This window comes from Aphelocoma coerulescens, chromosome 2 (genome assembly GCF_041296385.1).
Source record: "Aphelocoma coerulescens isolate FSJ_1873_10779 chromosome 2, UR_Acoe_1.0, whole genome shotgun sequence".
Taxonomy (NCBI): domain Eukaryota; kingdom Metazoa; phylum Chordata; class Aves; order Passeriformes; family Corvidae; genus Aphelocoma; species Aphelocoma coerulescens.
In genome coordinates, this window is record NC_091015.1 from 34,372,197 (window position 1) to 34,390,818 (window position 18,622).

General features: G+C 37.4%; 1 protein-coding gene across 3 annotated transcripts in view; it reads right to left on the minus strand.

The window, feature by feature from the left end:
- LOC138106426 (collagen alpha-1(XXVIII) chain-like) overlaps window positions 1-18,622 on the minus strand; it is a 69,774-nt gene that overhangs the window by 50,106 nt on the left and 1,046 nt on the right. For 2 of the 3 annotated variants that reach the window (XM_069007009.1, XM_069007007.1), the window contains exons 2-12: window positions 14,800-14,873; window positions 13,155-13,310; window positions 12,122-12,681; window positions 11,451-11,471; window positions 10,749-10,805; window positions 9,452-9,505; window positions 8,899-8,940; window positions 8,206-8,232; window positions 7,064-7,108; window positions 3,564-3,608; window positions 3,165-3,218 (exon numbers count right to left, since the gene is read on the minus strand). In XM_069007009.1, coding sequence (XP_068863110.1) covers window positions 3,165-3,218; window positions 3,564-3,608; window positions 7,064-7,108; window positions 8,206-8,232; window positions 8,899-8,940; window positions 9,452-9,505; window positions 10,749-10,805; window positions 11,451-11,471; window positions 12,122-12,681; window positions 13,155-13,287 — 1,038 coding nt within the window. In that variant the 5' untranslated portion in view covers window positions 13,288-13,310; window positions 14,800-14,873. Of the gene's footprint in view, window positions 1-3,164; window positions 3,219-3,563; window positions 3,609-7,063; window positions 7,109-8,205; window positions 8,233-8,898; window positions 8,941-9,451; window positions 9,506-10,748; window positions 10,806-11,450; window positions 11,472-12,121; window positions 12,682-13,154; window positions 13,311-14,799; window positions 14,874-16,629; window positions 16,716-18,622 lie in introns of all 3 variants that reach the window. The other variant, XM_069007008.1, reaches the window with a different exon arrangement.

Genomic DNA, 18,622 nt, shown 5'->3' on the forward strand with positions numbered 1-18,622 from the left:
GAGAAGAAGGAGGAGAAGAAGAAGAAGGAGAAGAAGGAGAAGAAGAAGAAGAAGAAGAAGAAGAAGAAGAAGAAGAAGAAGAAGAAGAAGAAGAAGAAGAAGAAGAAGAAGAAGAAGAAGAAGAAGAAGAAGAAGAAGAAGAAGAAGAAGAAGAAGAAGAAGAAGAAGAAGAAGAAGAATTAACATACTTTTATGCATTTTTTTTCTGGAAATGGAACTCAAATGTCTCATTTTAAATGCCTCGACCTCTTTAAGGAGAACGTTTATATATACAGGAATAAGATTATTTAGATGTTTTTGAGATGTTAGAACTTTGCAGAATTGCAAATAAGAGAAAAATTTTTTTTAAAATTTGTGTAATGGCAAAAACTGGTTCTAGTTAATGCCACACTGAGCTGCCTTCTGGGCAGGATACAGGTTGTTCAACATACTCACACATGGCTTGAAAAGAGGGTAGAAGTGACAAAATTTGTCTGTATATTAAAGAGGTTATTAAATATAAGGACCAATTACAAAGTGCATTAGAAAGACTAAGAGGTTAAGGATGTGATTCAGCTCCATATGATCACTTCTAAACATTTATGTCTACATGGAAACAGGTTGGCTGAGTTCCTGTCAGTGGAAAGTTGTTCAGTGCAGGCAGTGGGACGTAGAGAGCTTCAACTCACTACTGGCAACACAATAAATCAGTATCATTAGAAGGAAAGAAAGTATTGCACAGTCAGGGAAACTTCACACTGAGAGACTAGCCAGCAGCCTGAGAATCAGAAAATGCCTATGAATAATAGAAGTAAAGATGAAAAGTTCCTTTAAGTAATTTCTTGGACAATGTTTCTGGACTCCATGCTACCTTGTTTCAGACAAGTCAAATTGAATTAGCTGAAGGTGTAATGCCACCAAGCCTCTCCTGCTGGTGGCTGCCAGAGCCAGTGGCACCCAGTCTGCACACAGACAACACTGTCCCCACCTGTGTCTGCCACCTGGCTCTGCAAAGTGACAAGATGCATCCATACCTGTAACCTGCATTATAGAGGTGTGGGATGCACTGAGCTGGCCAGACACGAGTGGACTGTAAACTTCACTACTGAGACACAAACCATCTGTAGGCTGAGGCTGAGCTAGAGTTTGTATTTTGAGGAACCAAATCTACTCTTTCAAACCTCAACATGGCCCAGTAACAAAGAATAAAAGTTCAGCAGCAGTGTTCTGTGTAATGTCACATCGGTACCAATGCCACCAAGATGAAGTCACTAGTTCAATTCAAAAAGCAGAAAGTATTAGCATGGAAAGGCCAAGGAACTGCACTAAGAATAGACTTATTTATTTAATCCAAGGCAATTATAAATAACTGCCACTTTTCAGAGATATTGTGTTATGTGTCATGAAAACTAATCTTAAAAGAGCAATTTAATAATCCTTCTGTCAGGACAAAAAGTATTGGAAGGACTGGTATGTGTCTGAACCAAAAAAGGCCTTGACCTTTACTAGCTGAATGGCTGCTTATTAATCTGAAAACAACCACTGATTATCTCTACTGATCATTAAAAAATTTTTCACTCATGTCAAATAAGCCCTAAAATGCCAAAGGTTAGCTTTGGCATTCAGTATGGACACGAGATAACCCTTAAACATACATATGCTTCTTCTATACTCTTTAAGTATAATTATCTAAGCGTGTTAGCTAAAGTTGTCTGGCAGTATTTTTTTTATTATAGATGTTTTCAGCATGGAAAAATCTCATCTGTAGGCTTTGAACAGCAGGCTAGGGAGTTGGAAGCTGATAAAAGAAGGAAGCTTCTTATTCTTACAGAAAATCTGCAGCTAAAGCCTAACAAAAGACCATAAATATTCTATCCATGTAGATGGATTCTAAGATGTATGTATTTTTCAGACATGAAAGTATGTGAAGAGACTGACAGCAGGACATAAAAGATTCAATAAATACAGTTTTGTATATAAAAGAAATATCTGGTCCTACTATCTTGGACTCTTCAGTGGGAAATGACAGATAAAAAAATTACTGTCATTTGCTGCACTGAAGTTAAGAGATTCATGATTTTTCCACCACACGTATGAATAGCTTCTTTCAAACCCATCATCTTCTTTCTTTCTCCACTTCTGAAATACTCTGCAGAAGATTTCCCAATCAAGCATTTTGTTGAGAAGATGAAGAAATGAGAAGTATGAAAAAGCATTTGTCAGGAGGAGGAAAATCATGATGGATGGCAATATTCCAAACATTTTGCAATAAGCATTTCCCATATCTAAATTTATTTCTGTGAATTTTCTAATTAAATTGTTGCCTAAGAAACAAAACATGAGTGTTTATATATTGCATCTTTTACAAAGCAGCTTTGTATGAATTCATTTGCCTTGTATAACTTAGATTGTTAGCCAGGCTATCAATGATCCTGTCGTAGAAAGTTGTTGCATCAAACTGATAAATGAAAGACCTTTCTGTACCGAACATTGATGTTAATAACTCTCCCATGGGCAAGACAACTGTGTCCACATTAAGCAATTTCCCAAAGGTTTGAAAACCAGAAGAATTCCCAAATTAATCACAAACTTTATCCAACTGATTTTGCTTGACAAGGTGTAGTCATTAACTCTAAATTATCTATTTTAAATATCACTAAGTCATTAATTGTCATAAAATCTCTCACGTCGACCAATTTCAAAGTTGTCTTAAGTTTTTACAGTACACAAGCAATTAAAAATTGTTATAAATACTCAGTCTGAAGGTTTTAACCAATATCTAGAAATACTTAAAATCTTTAAATACAGGCATTATAGACAAAAATATTCTAGAAAAAAAAACTTCCCAAGTGATGGCAAAAGTCAAGACCCATATTCAGGTGATTGAAATTCTGACATAAGTGCTGTGGCTCTAGGGAGGCCCTCGGTCGCATCCTATTGTGGCCCTACAAAATGTTCTTGGAGACCCAGATGGAGAAGTGGCTGTATGCGCCAACAACACCAAGCCTTCATCACATGAGGGTGCACCATGCAGGTGGGGACATTATTGCAATGCAAATAACACCAATAATAAAAAAACTAATGATAAAAAAGGACACTAGAATATAAAGATTCTACAGAGTTTCTGCATCCTCTCTCCCTATGCAAATAACATATTCAACTACACATACACAACTACATCTTACCTTATTGCCTTGAATGCCTCTTGGGCCTTGCTGACCTGGATCTCCCCTGATACCCTACAAAAAAGTCAAAGCAAAGAATGAGCTGTCTTTGAAGACACATATAAATTTGGGGGTTTACTTCCCCTGAATGGGGTGCAGCACAATTCTAAGCTCTAAAGGACAAGAGTTTTCTGCATCATACCTTGTGAATATTGTTAATATTCAAAAACCAGTGCTGACAGAAAGGGTATCTTATTACTCCATGTGAATTGCAGGACAAGATAATTATTTGGCAGACTCTGCTGTCCTGGTGCCACATATACCATGGCTGCTCTTCACAGAATTGACAGGTTGTATGTAGAAGAAACTTACAGAACATAATGTCTTTCCTTTTTATTTGGTAGCTTTTAGTTCCCTTACCTGAGGTCCCCGAGGTCCCGTAGGGCCCACAGAGCCTTGCAGACCCTGAGGAAAAATTGGATTCAATTATCAGATTAAAAGGAAATTGCAATCTACTTTCAAGTGTCAAGAACTTGAAATGTATATGTAATGGCTCAAATCTCTGTTCAAGCATTTTCTAGGGACTTTATTCTCTCACCAGAGCACTGCTGCTCTCATACTGTATTCAGTAATTGCCTGTTACACTCCACCCTCATTATTTGGTTAAAATACTTTTCATCTACAACAAGCATAGTGAGTGGCTACTTAATATCTTAGCTTTTTGATAAAAAAAGTTTTTATTTGCTGCAAGTTTTTGAATTTAGTTCCTAGAAACATATTAGATACAGAATTCTTAATAAAAATGCTGCAGTGTATATACCAGAATAACTTCAGTGTTGGGGAATAGAATTATTGGGATCAATAAAAGAACTGTGCAAGCAATTGGGCTGGAGGTTTTTGGGCTTGTGTGTGTGAGAGACATTTTCCGTGGGAAAGTCCCTGTGTGAAAGTAAACAGTTTCAGCCTGAGAAAATTCAGGGAGTAAAGAACTTGCAGGTGTGATATCCGGGAGTGAACCAAGGGGGGTGAGCACAAAATTCTTTTGATCATAACAAGACTGTGGAAAACTGCCAATGTAGTCCAAGTATGTAGAAATAGAAATGTGTCTTAATAAGCTATAAGCCACTTAGGAGCTAACAAGCTGGTATACTATATAAGTGCCTTTAGACTGCTAATAAAACGGAGTTCATTTATCAACCATATTGGTTGGACTTCTGTTTTCTCGCTCCCCCCGCCGGGGATCCAGGCTCCCCGTCCCGGCGGCTTCCAACACTTCAGGTAACTTTGTCTCACAAACTCCAACTGCTGTTCAGTAGCCTGGCAGAATCACACTAATAGTTGACAAAATCCATTAAAAATGCATTCAAAAATTTAAAATGCCATGCCATTTAATTCCATTAGCTGTGATTTCTCCATTTAATGAGTTCTTACCAGTCACCACTACTGCAGATCATTCAAAAATCATTCTGCCTCATTGTTTTTTGTTTAGTCACCATAATGCATATTCTACAGAATTTCACTACTTGAGTAAATACTCAGTTATAATTTATTTCTAAAGCAAAAATAGTTTTGAGCAAATTTACTGGTTTTTTATTTCTCTTACTTCTCTTTTAATTAGTAACATCTCTACAGGCAGAGGCACTGGCAGACTGCTGCATTTTTCAAGTTATGTGTCACATTTTGAACTCCTAATAGCCTTGACAAATTTAGCAATGATACCTATGCAGAAACTCCATCGACTGCCCTCCCTAGAGATTGAGAGTCAGAAATTTTAAAAGATTCTATACTCCCTGGCATTTCCTCCCAGGCCAAGCATCAGCCACCAGAGAGAGAGATAATCCCACTCAGTTGCAGCACATTTCCAGCCCAACTACATAAGGAATGAAGGCTACAAACAGTGGCTGATGCAATGATGGCTACTTTTGGTATCACACAAACATATCACTTGAGTCAGTTCTGATTTCAAAGCCAAACAGAAACTGTCTGAATTTCAAGCCTGAACAGCATTTGAAAAAGCTCTGATATACAGCACCAAAACTACTGGATTCAGTCTGATCAGTGAGATGAGTGGAAAAATGCAACATTTTCAAAGCAGACTCCCAATTATGCTTCAATATCCATCACTCCAGTTAAAGATCGATCTCAGAATATTGAATTTGCTTCTCATACATTTGGCTATATGTGTTCTGTGTCTGATTTTGTCTAGCCTAGAATGCTTTCTTTAAAAATAAAGTCATAACTTTGTTCTATCTTCGGGATTTGTGAATGTGAAGGTGGGAATTCTGGAACTGACTGATCCCCTGCAGAAGACAAAGTTTTTCATCACTGTCCTCAACAGAAATGAGGCAAGCAGATTTCTGGCAGCCCTGGCATATGTTTTCTATATCCAGATTCCTTGGCTGCTTTGATTATGTTCTTTGCCAGCTTCTGAACAGCTTCCTTTTAGCTTAGACATTTCAGATAACATCATGCTATTTCTCACTTATTGCCTGGATAAAGAAGGTATGATCTTTCTTTATTCCTCTGAGAGATGCAGCTCTCTCCTTTTTCATTGATATTTCAGACTTTTCTGATTCACTTGCTGCCATTTTGAACCACAGCATCCCAAAAGATATTCTCAGCCTTTAGGTTTTCATTATAGTATAATGCCCTTTTTTCTTTGCTATAAGTGTTTCTGGAATGAATATTTATTAACTCCTACCTGAAATTAACCATCAAATAGCAGCTTCCAGGAAAACAAAAACTTTTCAAGGTGGTCTTTGATAAAGGTAAGTATAATATGGATGGCAGAACTGAAGAAATGTGCTTTAATAGAATGATAAGTGCAATCTAGTTGGTAGTTCTTAACAATTCTAACTATAAATCAGTGGTTTGCATTACTCATACAAACCTGCTCGTATGAATCAAGATACATGATTATCTCACTTTGCAGTAAATTATTCTTCCATCTTTCAGAATGCAAATAAACCAGATAAAAATCTGTATTCACTTGCAACATTACTGCACTCCAGGTTAAAAAGAAAGGAGGACAGGATAGAAGTGTGAACGCACAGGTGGGCTCGTAGACCTGACAGTTGGTCATGTCGGGTAAGAACCTGCTTTTATTGCAATATAACTTTATACACTCAAATTGAAGTCAAACTTTTACGGAAATAAATTGGGTGGTCTCTGTAAAATGCTCAGTCCAGTGTAAGCAAGGCTTGGCATTGGTCAGGGCAGCTTTTGTTTTAGGCAAGGATCTGCATTTCTTATGCAAAATGGAAAAAAACACAATGTGGTGAACTGTGGGTTCAGTTTCTAGAAATCATACTGTTGGAGAACGGCTAGAGGAGCAGGGACATGGCTCATTGATAGAATTAATTGGATCAATAATCCAACTGTACAAGTAAAAAGGCCTGTGTGAGAAAAATTCTACATGAGACAAATCCCTGTGTGAGAGGCCAGCCTGGGAACCAGAAGGGCGTTTTTGAGAAGGTGCAGCTGTTCTGATAAGATGGACTATCCCTAGGAAGGGAGGAAGATCTTTGATCTCTCAAGACAAAACATAAATAATAAGAAGCCTGCCAAATGTAGTCTTTTATCTAACCCAATTATGTAGAGGTCAGAATGCGCTTTTGTAAATTTCAACTAATTAAAGAACTGATAAGCTTGTATTCAATACTCCATATAAGTGCCTTTGTATTGCTAATAAACGGAGCTTGCTTATATCAATCATATCGGTTGCCTGCAATGTCTCTCCTCACCTAAGTCATCGATCATTTGCAACATCACACTTCTACTATGAATGTATCTCTACCACCAGGGAATTATGAGGTGTTCCAAATTTAAAATAATCTTTTCAAGCTGTTTTTATGAATATGCTACATTGTTTTCGAGTATCTTCATCAAGATAAAACAGTTGAAATGAAAATTATACTTACTATTTCTCCTTTTGTTCCTGGGGGTCCACATTCTCCCCTTTCACCCTTCATAAGAAATCAAAGAGTTCACAGCTAAACAAGATGATTTGATTATACTTCATGCATTAAAGACTCTGCAAGCAGTAGCACAAGAAGTTTAGTAGGCTCTGAGGACCTGGAAGTGGTGTCATTGTACATGGTCTGTAGAAGATATGATCTGCTCTGCTCAAGATAGATTATTTCTGAAAATGCCTGCAAAACATCCAACTTACATCAGAGAATAATATATTTAATATCTAATGTTTTGCTGCATTTTTCCACCTCGCTGCACCGCCTCCAGAGATCCTTTCCATGCTCTGATTTCATTACTGTGATGTCTGAGATTTTTCTGAATAACAATTGTGAGACTACATATGAAATGAAGAAAGAATTCAGTGTTTCACTGATGATTTAACATATCGATAGACACATGAAAAGTAGACCTATGAGTCCACTGTTCCCATTTTCATGAAATGTTACCACAAAATTGACTGAAGCATTTTACTGAAGAATACAAAGATTCATAGAGGCATTGCTTTTATTAACAATGTAGAGAGATAAGTGTCCAAAACAAGAAAAGTCAAAATGGGATTATCTCTGTTTCATTTCTGACTATGATGGTCCACTTTGTAATTTCATCTCTAGAATCCTGCAAGTTACGGAAATGCATACTTTTTTATCTTCTTGGAGAGACTATGTTGAAAATTTTCTTGATCAAGCATTAGCCCTTGCAAGTTATAAATAGCTTAAAACTAAACTTCCTTGTGGAAAGTTTTTTGAAAGCTAATGATTGTCACATTGTGTTTGTAGTAAACATTTTCACTTTCTTTTCACTTAACCTCTTATTCAACCCCCAATTTTTTTTCCTTCCAGGAACTGCATTTCTGGATGTTGCCACTCTTCTTTGTATACTTAGATTACATTCTGTGGTTGGTTTATTTAATTTTTTTTTCCAGCAATCCAGTCTGTAAGCATTTACATAAATTATGAATTTACTTCTAGGGACTGCATTAGGAGCTTTCATGACAAAAAGACAAGACGAGCTCTTTTTTCCATTCTTTCATGTACACGGTCAGCAAGTGGCAATTTATTTTCAGACTACTTCTATGCTACAGAAAACTTACCTTTTCTCCCTTGTAGCCAGGAGCTCCCTATTTAAAAATTGAAAAAAAGGAAAAAATCATAGAAGAGAAAGCAAAGGCTTAACATACTGCTAATTTAAGTAGAAAAAGCCCCACTTCCCCAGTAAAGAATTATGTTTCAGAAGTTTAACAATTCACAACAATAAAATATCTCTCTGAAATTGCTAAACATATAATTATCTTCAAATCTAGATGTCTATTTTTTACTCATATATTAGCTGTAAATATGCCACTCAGTTTGCCAGCCTCCTAGTAGATACATGCTCTCATTTAAATGGGACTTTTAAACTGAGTTATTCTTCTACAGGGAGTAGTGTTAATCCTTCTCCAGTGAATCAACAAGAATTCTGAGAATTACAGTTTTTAGAAGCCACTGAAGGACTATCTAGTGTTTCTAGTAATGACATTTTCAGTTCTGCCTTTGGGATAAATCTAATGCAAGTCAATTCAAAATCACGCAGCTTTGAAAGTTCCTTCTTCCAGTAGCATCTCATCTGTATAGTTAAGCACATGGCTAGACTGTTTCTCTTAGTATATATGCTTCTGTAAACCAGGCCTTAGTGTAGGTGCTTTAAATAATTGAATAAAGTAGACATATAAAAAATGAAACTAACATTTTTAGTTCAGAAAATGTGAAAAGACAAAGGATGAATTAGCACTGTAGTAGTCACATACCTCTTCACCTTTTTCTCCATGATCACCTTTTTGAGCATCACCCTATTGGAAGCAAAGGAATACAACTGAAATATGTATTGCGCTTTCATTTATCCCTATTGCACTAAAACCAAGAACACTGTTAAAAGAGCAGAACTTTTTTTTACTATTTACTAATCACACTTCCTCCTTCCACAATTAAGGACACACATTTCCTGAACATTAACATAGAAAACTCAACTATTGTCACTGGATGACTGAAATCTTAGTCAACAGAGTGAGGCACTCTGCTCAATGGATCTGTGTACTGTTAGAAAGCTCTGTGGAACTTAAAGAGCCTTCAGCTATATTCAGACACCTCTGCTGCCAGAGGAGAACTGGAATGATAGGCAGTGTTAACTTGATAGCAGTTTAGTTTTAAATTTTTCTCTCACACTTCTAAAGCAGCTCACTATAAACTAGCAAACCTCAATATTTAGAACTTATTTTAACATACTTTTCCTTTGCTATATTCATACCTATGGTTTGAACAACTGGATAGAAATTTGCTTTAGTTCTTTTAAATTCACATTACCTTGTTTCCTTTTGGTCCTGGGTCACCTTTCTCCCCTTTGCCACCAGAACTGCCCTGAAACAAAGCAAGAAAATGCTATTACCATTGTGAGGATAAAATTCACTTGCTTGTCTAAGACCATATCTTAGTGCAAAATCATTCTGGAATAAGCTTTGGTAGAAACCCCTACTGATTCAAGTATGGCACATGTGACACAACATTCATTTAGCTAAACACACTCTGGTATTATCAGGTATCCACAAAATTTTTTTAAACAATATTCAATGATAAATAGATTTTCTACAGAGCATCTGAAAAATCTAATCAGGAAGGCATTAAAGAAAGCAAACACAGTTCTTCCTTCCCATTTCTCAATTAACCACCACTATCTCATCTTCTCTGCTTAGAAAAAAAACAGTACAGAACAGTTTAGGGTCAATACTCAGCAGCCCTAAGGAAAAAATTACTGTACCATTATTACTCTTTGGAGGATCATCACGGTGAGGACTAGAAAGTTTGGTGTACACACATCTGTATAATAAGTTACATCTAATAATTTTGGATAAAATAACTTAAAAAATCTTGGATCTAAAATTTTAAATTGCAAACAGAAGTTCAGATGCACGTTATCCAGATGCACATTATCCAGAAGGATTGAATGATAGGCCCTGGTGTCATAACCTAACTGTATGGTTGACTGGTTAGAGTCTAGGGAGAAAGATAAAAACCTCTGAATGCACCTTGCTTGTCTCTGGGGGAGATATTAAAGTCAGAAAAATTATCAGAGAGATCACCCACCATCTGAACTCACACTTTTCTGTTCCTTACCAGAGCCAAGAAACATGTCCTGAAGTGTCACAAGAGAAAAGAGAGTGTTGGAGGCAGAGTTTTAGATCTTTCCTCATACAGCCCACTACCTTCAAACTTTTGAACCTTTACTCCTCACAAAAATAGAAGTTGCTGCTGGATGAAAACCTCTGTCTACTGGACCTTTCCTTCCCCACTGCAAGATTCAAGAATAACTTTTTCATTTGGGCTCCAAAATCATGTACTTATTTATCCACAGTGTTCAATTACCCAATAATAGAAATACATTTTCAAGATAGTATCTGATTATGGATAGATTTTTTTCTGAGCTCTTTTAACAGTGGCCTTTCACTACCAACTTCATATGCTACAATAAATCAATCTTTTTGCAGTATGCGCACAGCTAATGTCTTTTTACATAGTTTACATAGTAACCAACAGAAGCACTGTGCAGTATTGATCTTGATTAAAATTCAAATTCTTGAGCCTATTCAAATAAATGCATACTTACAGAATCACCTTTGTCTCCTTTTACTCCCTTTTCACACTCGCAGATCTTCTGCACACACTACAAGGTTAATAGAAAGATAAAGCAGTATGTTTTTCAAATACATTATTTCAAAATTTTAAAGTGAAAGTTTTGGGTTTGCCTAGCCAGAGACTAAAGAACATAAAAGTGGAATAATAGGAAATAAAAGATGTTCTAATACATTTATTTCTCATATAATCAACATTAAACTTCCATATAGAGCAACAAAAATCTGTTACTTGATTTATTTATAACAAAAACAAATCTCTCACTGTAGTGACTGTAGTTACTTCAATAATTACAAATGTTTAAGATAGCATATACACAGTACACAGCACTGTGAAACCTTATATAAATTTTGAACCATTTTGACATTGTTATTGTTTTCTAACGAGACCACAAATTAACTTGTGTATCTTGCATTAGACATATTCCACTGCTGTAGGAAGAGTTCTTTATGTCTTACTGTTGATACTACTCACTAATGAGCTAACATCATAGATTTCTCAGGAAAAGGGATAGAAGAAATGGAGGAAAGTTAAAATAAAAGCAACCACGGTCAGAAAATTTACCCAGAGATGGAAGGCTGATTAATCCTCAAGTATTGTTGCATTATAGAAGAAGCAGACTTTGGGAAGTCTAGTGTCAATAACAGTAATCAAACACAAAGCTCAAAAACCCTACCTGCTTCTGTAGCAAGGCTTCCTGAAAATAAAATAAAACAAAAATATTACTTTCATATAGATATGATTTAATTTAACAGAGTACTAATTTTTCCTCTCTAGTTTACAGAATTTCCAAAGTGAATGGTAGAGATACCTTCATCCCTCATTCCTTCCTCAAAGGGGTAAGAACCAGTCTGTGCGACTACTCATAGAGAAAAGGGTTCTGGGTAGAAAGAGAGGGTTATTCCCTGTGACCCAATGATCAGAAAACACATGAGAAGTAATGGGATAGCTAAACAGACAGCATCAAGGCCCAGTGCTAACAACAGGGACCATGAACAGACTTCCTAATCTAAGGCCTTCCTTTGGAAAGCCCTACAAACAGAATATGTAGGGGAAGGACTCAGTGACTATGCATGAGATCAAGCTACCTTCTAAAGTGTTTTCATATGCTCAGAGACACACTCTGTGTGCTGGGAAATGTGATCAGCACAGCTGAGCTGTTATTGTCCAAGCACACAATTCCTTGGAGGGGGGCTGGGAGAAGGAAGCTCCGGCTGACCTGACTCCTGCTGTAGCAGACAAGGCACCACAAAACCCTCTGCACTGTCTTCAGGGCTTACCTAACCAAAGTCAAATGAAATCTGCCATGGGTAGACACGTGACAAGAATAACATCAGCATAACTTACCAGTTCCAATGCTATATCAGCTACCAGGTTCGCATCATCCAGGGATAGCACATGTTTAGAGGACGAATCACCAGATACCATGCGCAATTTTCCTTCTTGGACTGTTTTCTTAGAAAGGCCAATGGTAATAAAATGTATTCCAAGATTTCTGGCTGTTGTGGCTATACCCTGTACATTAGGGCTGTTTGGATGATCCACACCATCAGTCATCAAAAAAGCCACTTTTACACTTCTCTTACGACTTTCAGTTTTAAACAGCTGAGTGGCATTTGAAACTGCATAATAGGAGTAAGTGCCATGGCCAATAAGGCCCAGAGAATTGATTTTCTGCTTAAAATTCTGGACATTTTTCCAGGCTGTAAAGGGATGATCAATGCTGACTGTGCTGCTGAACTGCATACCTGCTAGTTTAACATTATACATGTGGGACTTAACTGACTTCATCTCGAAAATTCTGTCAGTTATGTTTTCAACAAAATTCTTCTGTAAATCAAACAACCGATTTTTGGCACTTTCTGAACTGTCCAAGATAAAGAGTATATCAATGAGACACATATCACCTGTAATGGAACAAGAAAGTTAAATCTATGAATGATGGGAACACCTGCACAACAGATTTCAGATAATTCTCTGCAAAAATTATTTTCCCAAAGATTCCTCTGTCTTCTCAATAAAAATTCTAAGGATAAATTTCACTGTAAAATCCCAGAAATTCTAATGCAAACTGTCAAGTTAGCGTCTTCATGGGACTGTTTTAGTATTTTAGTTGATATTGTATACAAAATTTTCCACATGCAATTAAAACAAAAAATCAGGTTTCTTATAATTTCTGTTAAGAGATATGCATGTCCATGAAAATCATTGATTAAACTGGAATCCATGCCCAAGTAGTCACAAAGTATTTTCCAGCCCTGATAATCAAAAGAATCATTTTACATATTCACATGAAAGTTATCAATTACTAAATAATTATGCTAAAATGCATGGATACCTGCAAGACGGTCAATCAGAATCTTTAAGAAAATGATTTTACCTTCATTGTTTGGCATGGGAGAGTAAATATTCTTTCCTTTCTTTCTGTTTTGCCCATGTACTACCTGGTTTGTTATCATAGCCAGAAGTATAAAGCAAAGGAAAAGACATTTTTTCCTCATAGTGACTTTCATCCCAGTTAGACAACTTTTCCTTCCTGTTAAAAGTAAAAAGCCACCCGTGAATACTTCATTAATAGAAGCAAATAAATAAATACAGATACTTTAAATACATCTTTGTGGGAAACATGTGCTGGAGAAAATATACAGAAAACAATTCTATAAGTCACTGTGTAGCTAATTTAAGCACAGTAACCAGCACTACCTCAACTCTAGCTCACACGCATAGTAGAACCTGTTTCATTACAGAAGAAATATGGGTATAACCCAGGATTGCCTTTTCATTCTTAACAAAAAGTCATTTGAATATCTAACAAAAAAAGGTAAAATGAATTGTTACTCTATTTATTAGGAATAGACAAAGATCTGGGTATTTTGGGATACAGATATATTACCTAGGTCTGGAGCATCTGTATGAACAACTTATTCCTCTAAGAAATAGTGGCTAAGTAATGAAGTTCAATATGCTAATATATTATTAACATTACATGGCTATTACAGAATATGTGCAATATTTTTCATAAAGACAGTATTCTACTATAGGAGAAAGTTTCACAAAGGATGTCTGGACTTCAGGCGGCTCTCTTGAAAGCTGTTTATTGCATAGGTGAAGTTACAGCATTTCAGGGAGTGGGTATCCAGAGCCAGCCCTACAGCTGCCAGCTCCAGCTGTAGGCATACCTGAAGCTGCTTTCTGTTCAAGTTACAAAGCATTTTATACTTTTCTTTGCAGAGTATCTTAACACATAACAACCAATAAGCACCATTCACAATACCTTTACATTTGCCTTTAGCCTATCATAACTACTACCATCACCATATTATAGGCATTATTATCCAATCACAAGAGTAAGTAAGTTACAATTTAAGCTTACAATGGAAAATTCTCAGACCTCTCTTCTTCTTCCTACATCAACATTTCTTGTTTGCCTGCCATATCTCTCTTTTTGGTAAAGACATGTTTTCTATTTACTTATGCTCTTCTTGAGACTTATTTACTTGGTGAAAAACATGTCTTTGTTTGTAGTCCCATACCTTTGTCCTAATCATAAAAATCTCCTTCCAACTCATCTCTAACCTTTGCCTTCTCAGTTATTCAGTGATCAGTGTTTCAGCAAAACACCTTTTACTCTATATCAAAACTTGCTTCCATTTCTATCTCATCCTCAGTTTCTACATTCAGAGGTATTTCTGCCAAGCCTACATATGTGTGAAACTTTCTTACCAAACTTTCACCCTCCCCAACATTCTACTGTAATGAGAATATACTGATAAAATGAAAATTAGAACATTTAAATCAGCCATTCAACATATTTCTAGAGTACACTGAAATATATTAAAACTGATTTACAAAAAAAAGCCTGTATTTTATAAAAATTCATTTTAAATATCAATAACAACAAAGACAATATGTTAAATGTAAAAATCCTTCCTAAATCCTCTTTTCAAGTCCATCAAGCAGTCACATATACAGAAACCATAAGTCCAGTCCTCTAAAAACAAAAAGGAAATAACAAAGTCTCTTACCTTTGAAGGCATTAAGAAAGCCAATTGTGGATTGAAGAAGTTTTCAGCGTAGAAAATATGTCCTGTAGGTCATACTGGAAAATATGTTTTGTTTACCAAAATAAAGCAATCTACAAATAAATAGCCTATCCACTTGTAAATGGCTCTACCTTGCATGCAGATGTTTTATCTTTTATTGCTGCTGTTTAGTTGGCCAAAGTTTAAATGAAGATCATCGGGCACTTGGCCAGGGCTGAGCAAGAGACCAAGACATTTTATTAGAAGGGACAGTGTTAGTCTGGGACCACAAGTGTTTTTCCACTTTAAGTAACTGTACTTTTACATTAAAAAAAAAAAAAACCAAAAAACACTTTTAGGCAACCTACATCTTTACTCTTCACTCTGCCAGTCACATCTTCACCTTGTCTGTGTTAATGTTGCAGCACTGGCTAGATCAGAGATGTGAGAGCAGTACCTCACTTGCAGGCTAGAACTGAAGTCTGACCTGATGGTTTTGACAGTCTGCAGGACTCAAAGGTGGTAACTGCATTAGCAATTACAATAATAAAAGACAACTTAAAAAAAAAAGAAAAAAAAAATCTTCTTGAGCTGGTTTCCTCAGAAATTCTTTCTGCTTATTAAATCCTCTGAGGGATCAAACAGAGATAGGATATCTGAAAGGTGATGGGTCATTTAGGTAGCTTTCAGAATGTTGCACGGAAATTATATTTGCTCTATCTACTGGCATGCTTCAGAGTAAAGTTGTGTTATCACAGTGTTAAGTAAAAAAATGGGGTGAGAGAAAGTATGCAATGGTGAGTCTCAAGGAATCATAACATGCCCTGAGGGAGTTAAGTACAAATGCCCAGCAGAAGGTTAGCAGACATCCCCTAGACAGGCACTGTCTACCAGGCAAGACATCCCTCAGCACCTTGGTCACAGGGCAGAACCATAGAACATCCTGAGCTGTTAGGGACCCACAAGAATCATCTAGTCCAACTCCTAGCCCCGCATATGCCAAAATGAAAAATCACACCATGTGTCTGAAGGAGTTGTCCAAATGCTTCTTGAACTCTTACAGGTTTAGTGTGTGACCACTTTCCTGGGGAGCCTGTTCCAGTGCCTGTTCCTGGCTGCCAGGACACACTGTCAACTCATGTTCACCTTGCCGTCAACCACGACCTCTAGAACCCTTTCCAGCCTCTCATTCACCAGTCTGTCCATACATACAAGGCTGTCCTGTCCCAGGTGCTGAATCTGGGACTTACCCATGTTAAAGTTTATACAATTGGTGACTGCCCAGCCCTCTAATTTGTCAAAGTATCTCTGCAGGGCCTCTCTGATGGAGTCAACAGCACCTCCCTATTTAGTATAATAAGCAAATTTACTTAGTATACCTTATAGACCCGTGTCCCAGTCATTTATGAAGATGTTGAAGAGCACAGGGCCAAGGATGGAGCCCTGTGGAACCCCACTAGTGACAGGTCGCCAGTCTGATGTCACCCCGTTCACTGTAAACCTGTGCCTGACCCCTGAGCCACTTGCTCACCCATCACGTGATGTGTTTATCCAGCTGTGTGATGGACATTTTGTTCAGAAGGATGTTGTGAGAGACAGTATAAAAAAACTTCACTGAAATCCAAAAAGATTATATCAACTGGCTTCCTTTGATCAACTAGGTGGGTTACTTTGTCATAAAAGGAAATTAACTTTGACAAGCAGGACTTTTCCCTCATTGAGCCATACTAGCTGTGACCGATGATGACTGTATTGTCCTTCAGGAGTTTTTCACTACCACCCAGAACAATCCTATCCATAATTTTACCAGGCACTGATGTGAGACTGACACACCTGTAGTTACCAGGGTCATCCGTCTTGCTCTTCTTGAAATTTCCCAGCTTCCAGACAGCTGAAACCTCTCCAGATTCCAAAGACCACTAAAAAATCATTGAGTGAGGTCTCACAATGACATCATCCCTTTGAGTACCCTAGGATGAATCCCACCAGGCCCTACAGACTTAGCAAAATCCAGCTGGAGCAGAAAATCCCATGCTAGTTCAGGGTTGGCTGGGCTATGTTGACTAGGAGCTTGTAAGTAAGCCAAGTACATTAAGCTTTTAAGTGAGCAGAGGACATTTCCTGCTGATTTCGTTAAAATGTTGGTGAAAGGGAAAGAATAGGGAGGAAAAAAATAAGGCACCACTGACCAATGAACATAAAGAAAGTATCTGTCTTCATTAAGGTCAGTAGAAACATTCTTCATGTAGCCTGAGTGCAAGGTCTCATGTATTGATAGACTACAAACACTTTCTTAAGCACTCACTTTCTGCTTCTCCAAGGGTGTATACCTTTATAAAGAGACATTCAGCTAGAAATCCACCTTTGCAAACACCATTATTTATTCGTGTGTGCTGTGAGCCATGAGCATGACAGCATATGTAACTTTAACCAAATTAAAGGGTGAGACAACTCATACTAAGGAACTCAAAGAGACCTTAGCTCTTAGTAAAGACGGATATAACACTAATCTGTTTGTGTTGCTGGTTGGCTAGGGTAGAGTTGATTTTGTCCACAGTAGCTGGTATGGGGCTGTTTTGGATTCATGCTGGAAAAAGTGCTGATAACTCAGAGATATTTCAGCTGTTGCTGAGTAGTCCTTACACAGGGTCAAGGCCTTTTCTGCTCCTCATCTCACCCCAGCAGGGAGTGGGCTGCAGATGCACAAGGAGTTGGTAGGGGACGCAGCCAGGACAGCTGACCCCAGCTGACCCAAGGGATATCTCAGACCATATGCTGTCATGATCAGGATATAAAGCTGAAGAATGCTTGTTTGGGGGGCCACTACTCAGGGACAGGGTGGGCATGTGCCAGCTGGTGGTGAGCAATTGTTTTCATTTGTCTTTCTTGGGTTTTATTTCTCTTTGCTATTTTCCTTTTCATTACAATATTATTACTGTTATTAGTTTAAAAATTAATTGGTTAATTGGTTGAAAAAAAAATTAAACTGTTCTTCTCTCAACCCATGTGTTTTCTTATTTTTACCCTTCCAGTTCTGTTCCTCCCATCCTGATGAGGGTGGAGAATAAGCAAGAGGCTGTGCAGTGCTTAGTTGCTGGCTGGGGTTAAGCCACGACAGGTTGCACGTGAGAGCTGTACCTTTGCCCTACAACTGTACGAAGTACCATTCCTACACAGAATTGTCAGTCTGTTCACTCTCTGTTAACATGAAGTGTACAGAAGGAATATGCTGCTAACAGAAAAAATCCTACCCACCACCACTGCTCACCCTCTTCACCCAGTTCAAGTGAGGAAGGATCTCCTGGCCCAGCAGTTGCACCCTTATTCTAAAGGGCCTCCTTCCTATAAACCTCTACATCGTCTCCTGTCAAATACATGTCATCTTTATTGAGGCTAACTGTCCTCATTAAGTAAATATTGCCTTCATTACATGCATGGAAAGCAAAGAGTTTCAATGGAATACAATATTTTACACTAAATATCTGTTAATACATTAACATTTACATTAAATATCTGTATAAATGATAAATATTGTCAGCACCCAGCATCTGTTGTATTCGAGACATTGGTGATGATAAAACACTTCATTAGCAACAAATTAGTCACAAGATCACTCGTACTGTTTACCTACTTATTCTCACCCTTATGCACGCTTAGACCAAGACTGCAAACAGCCAATCGTATCAACAGTTATGGAAAAAAAATGCTTTTTCCAGCAGTTGGCAAGGTTTATCTGCACTATGTGCCAAAACAGAACAGAATGAATGGATTTCCAGATGTGTTCAAAGATTTCTCACTTTTTTTTGGGATCTGCAAACATGACTCT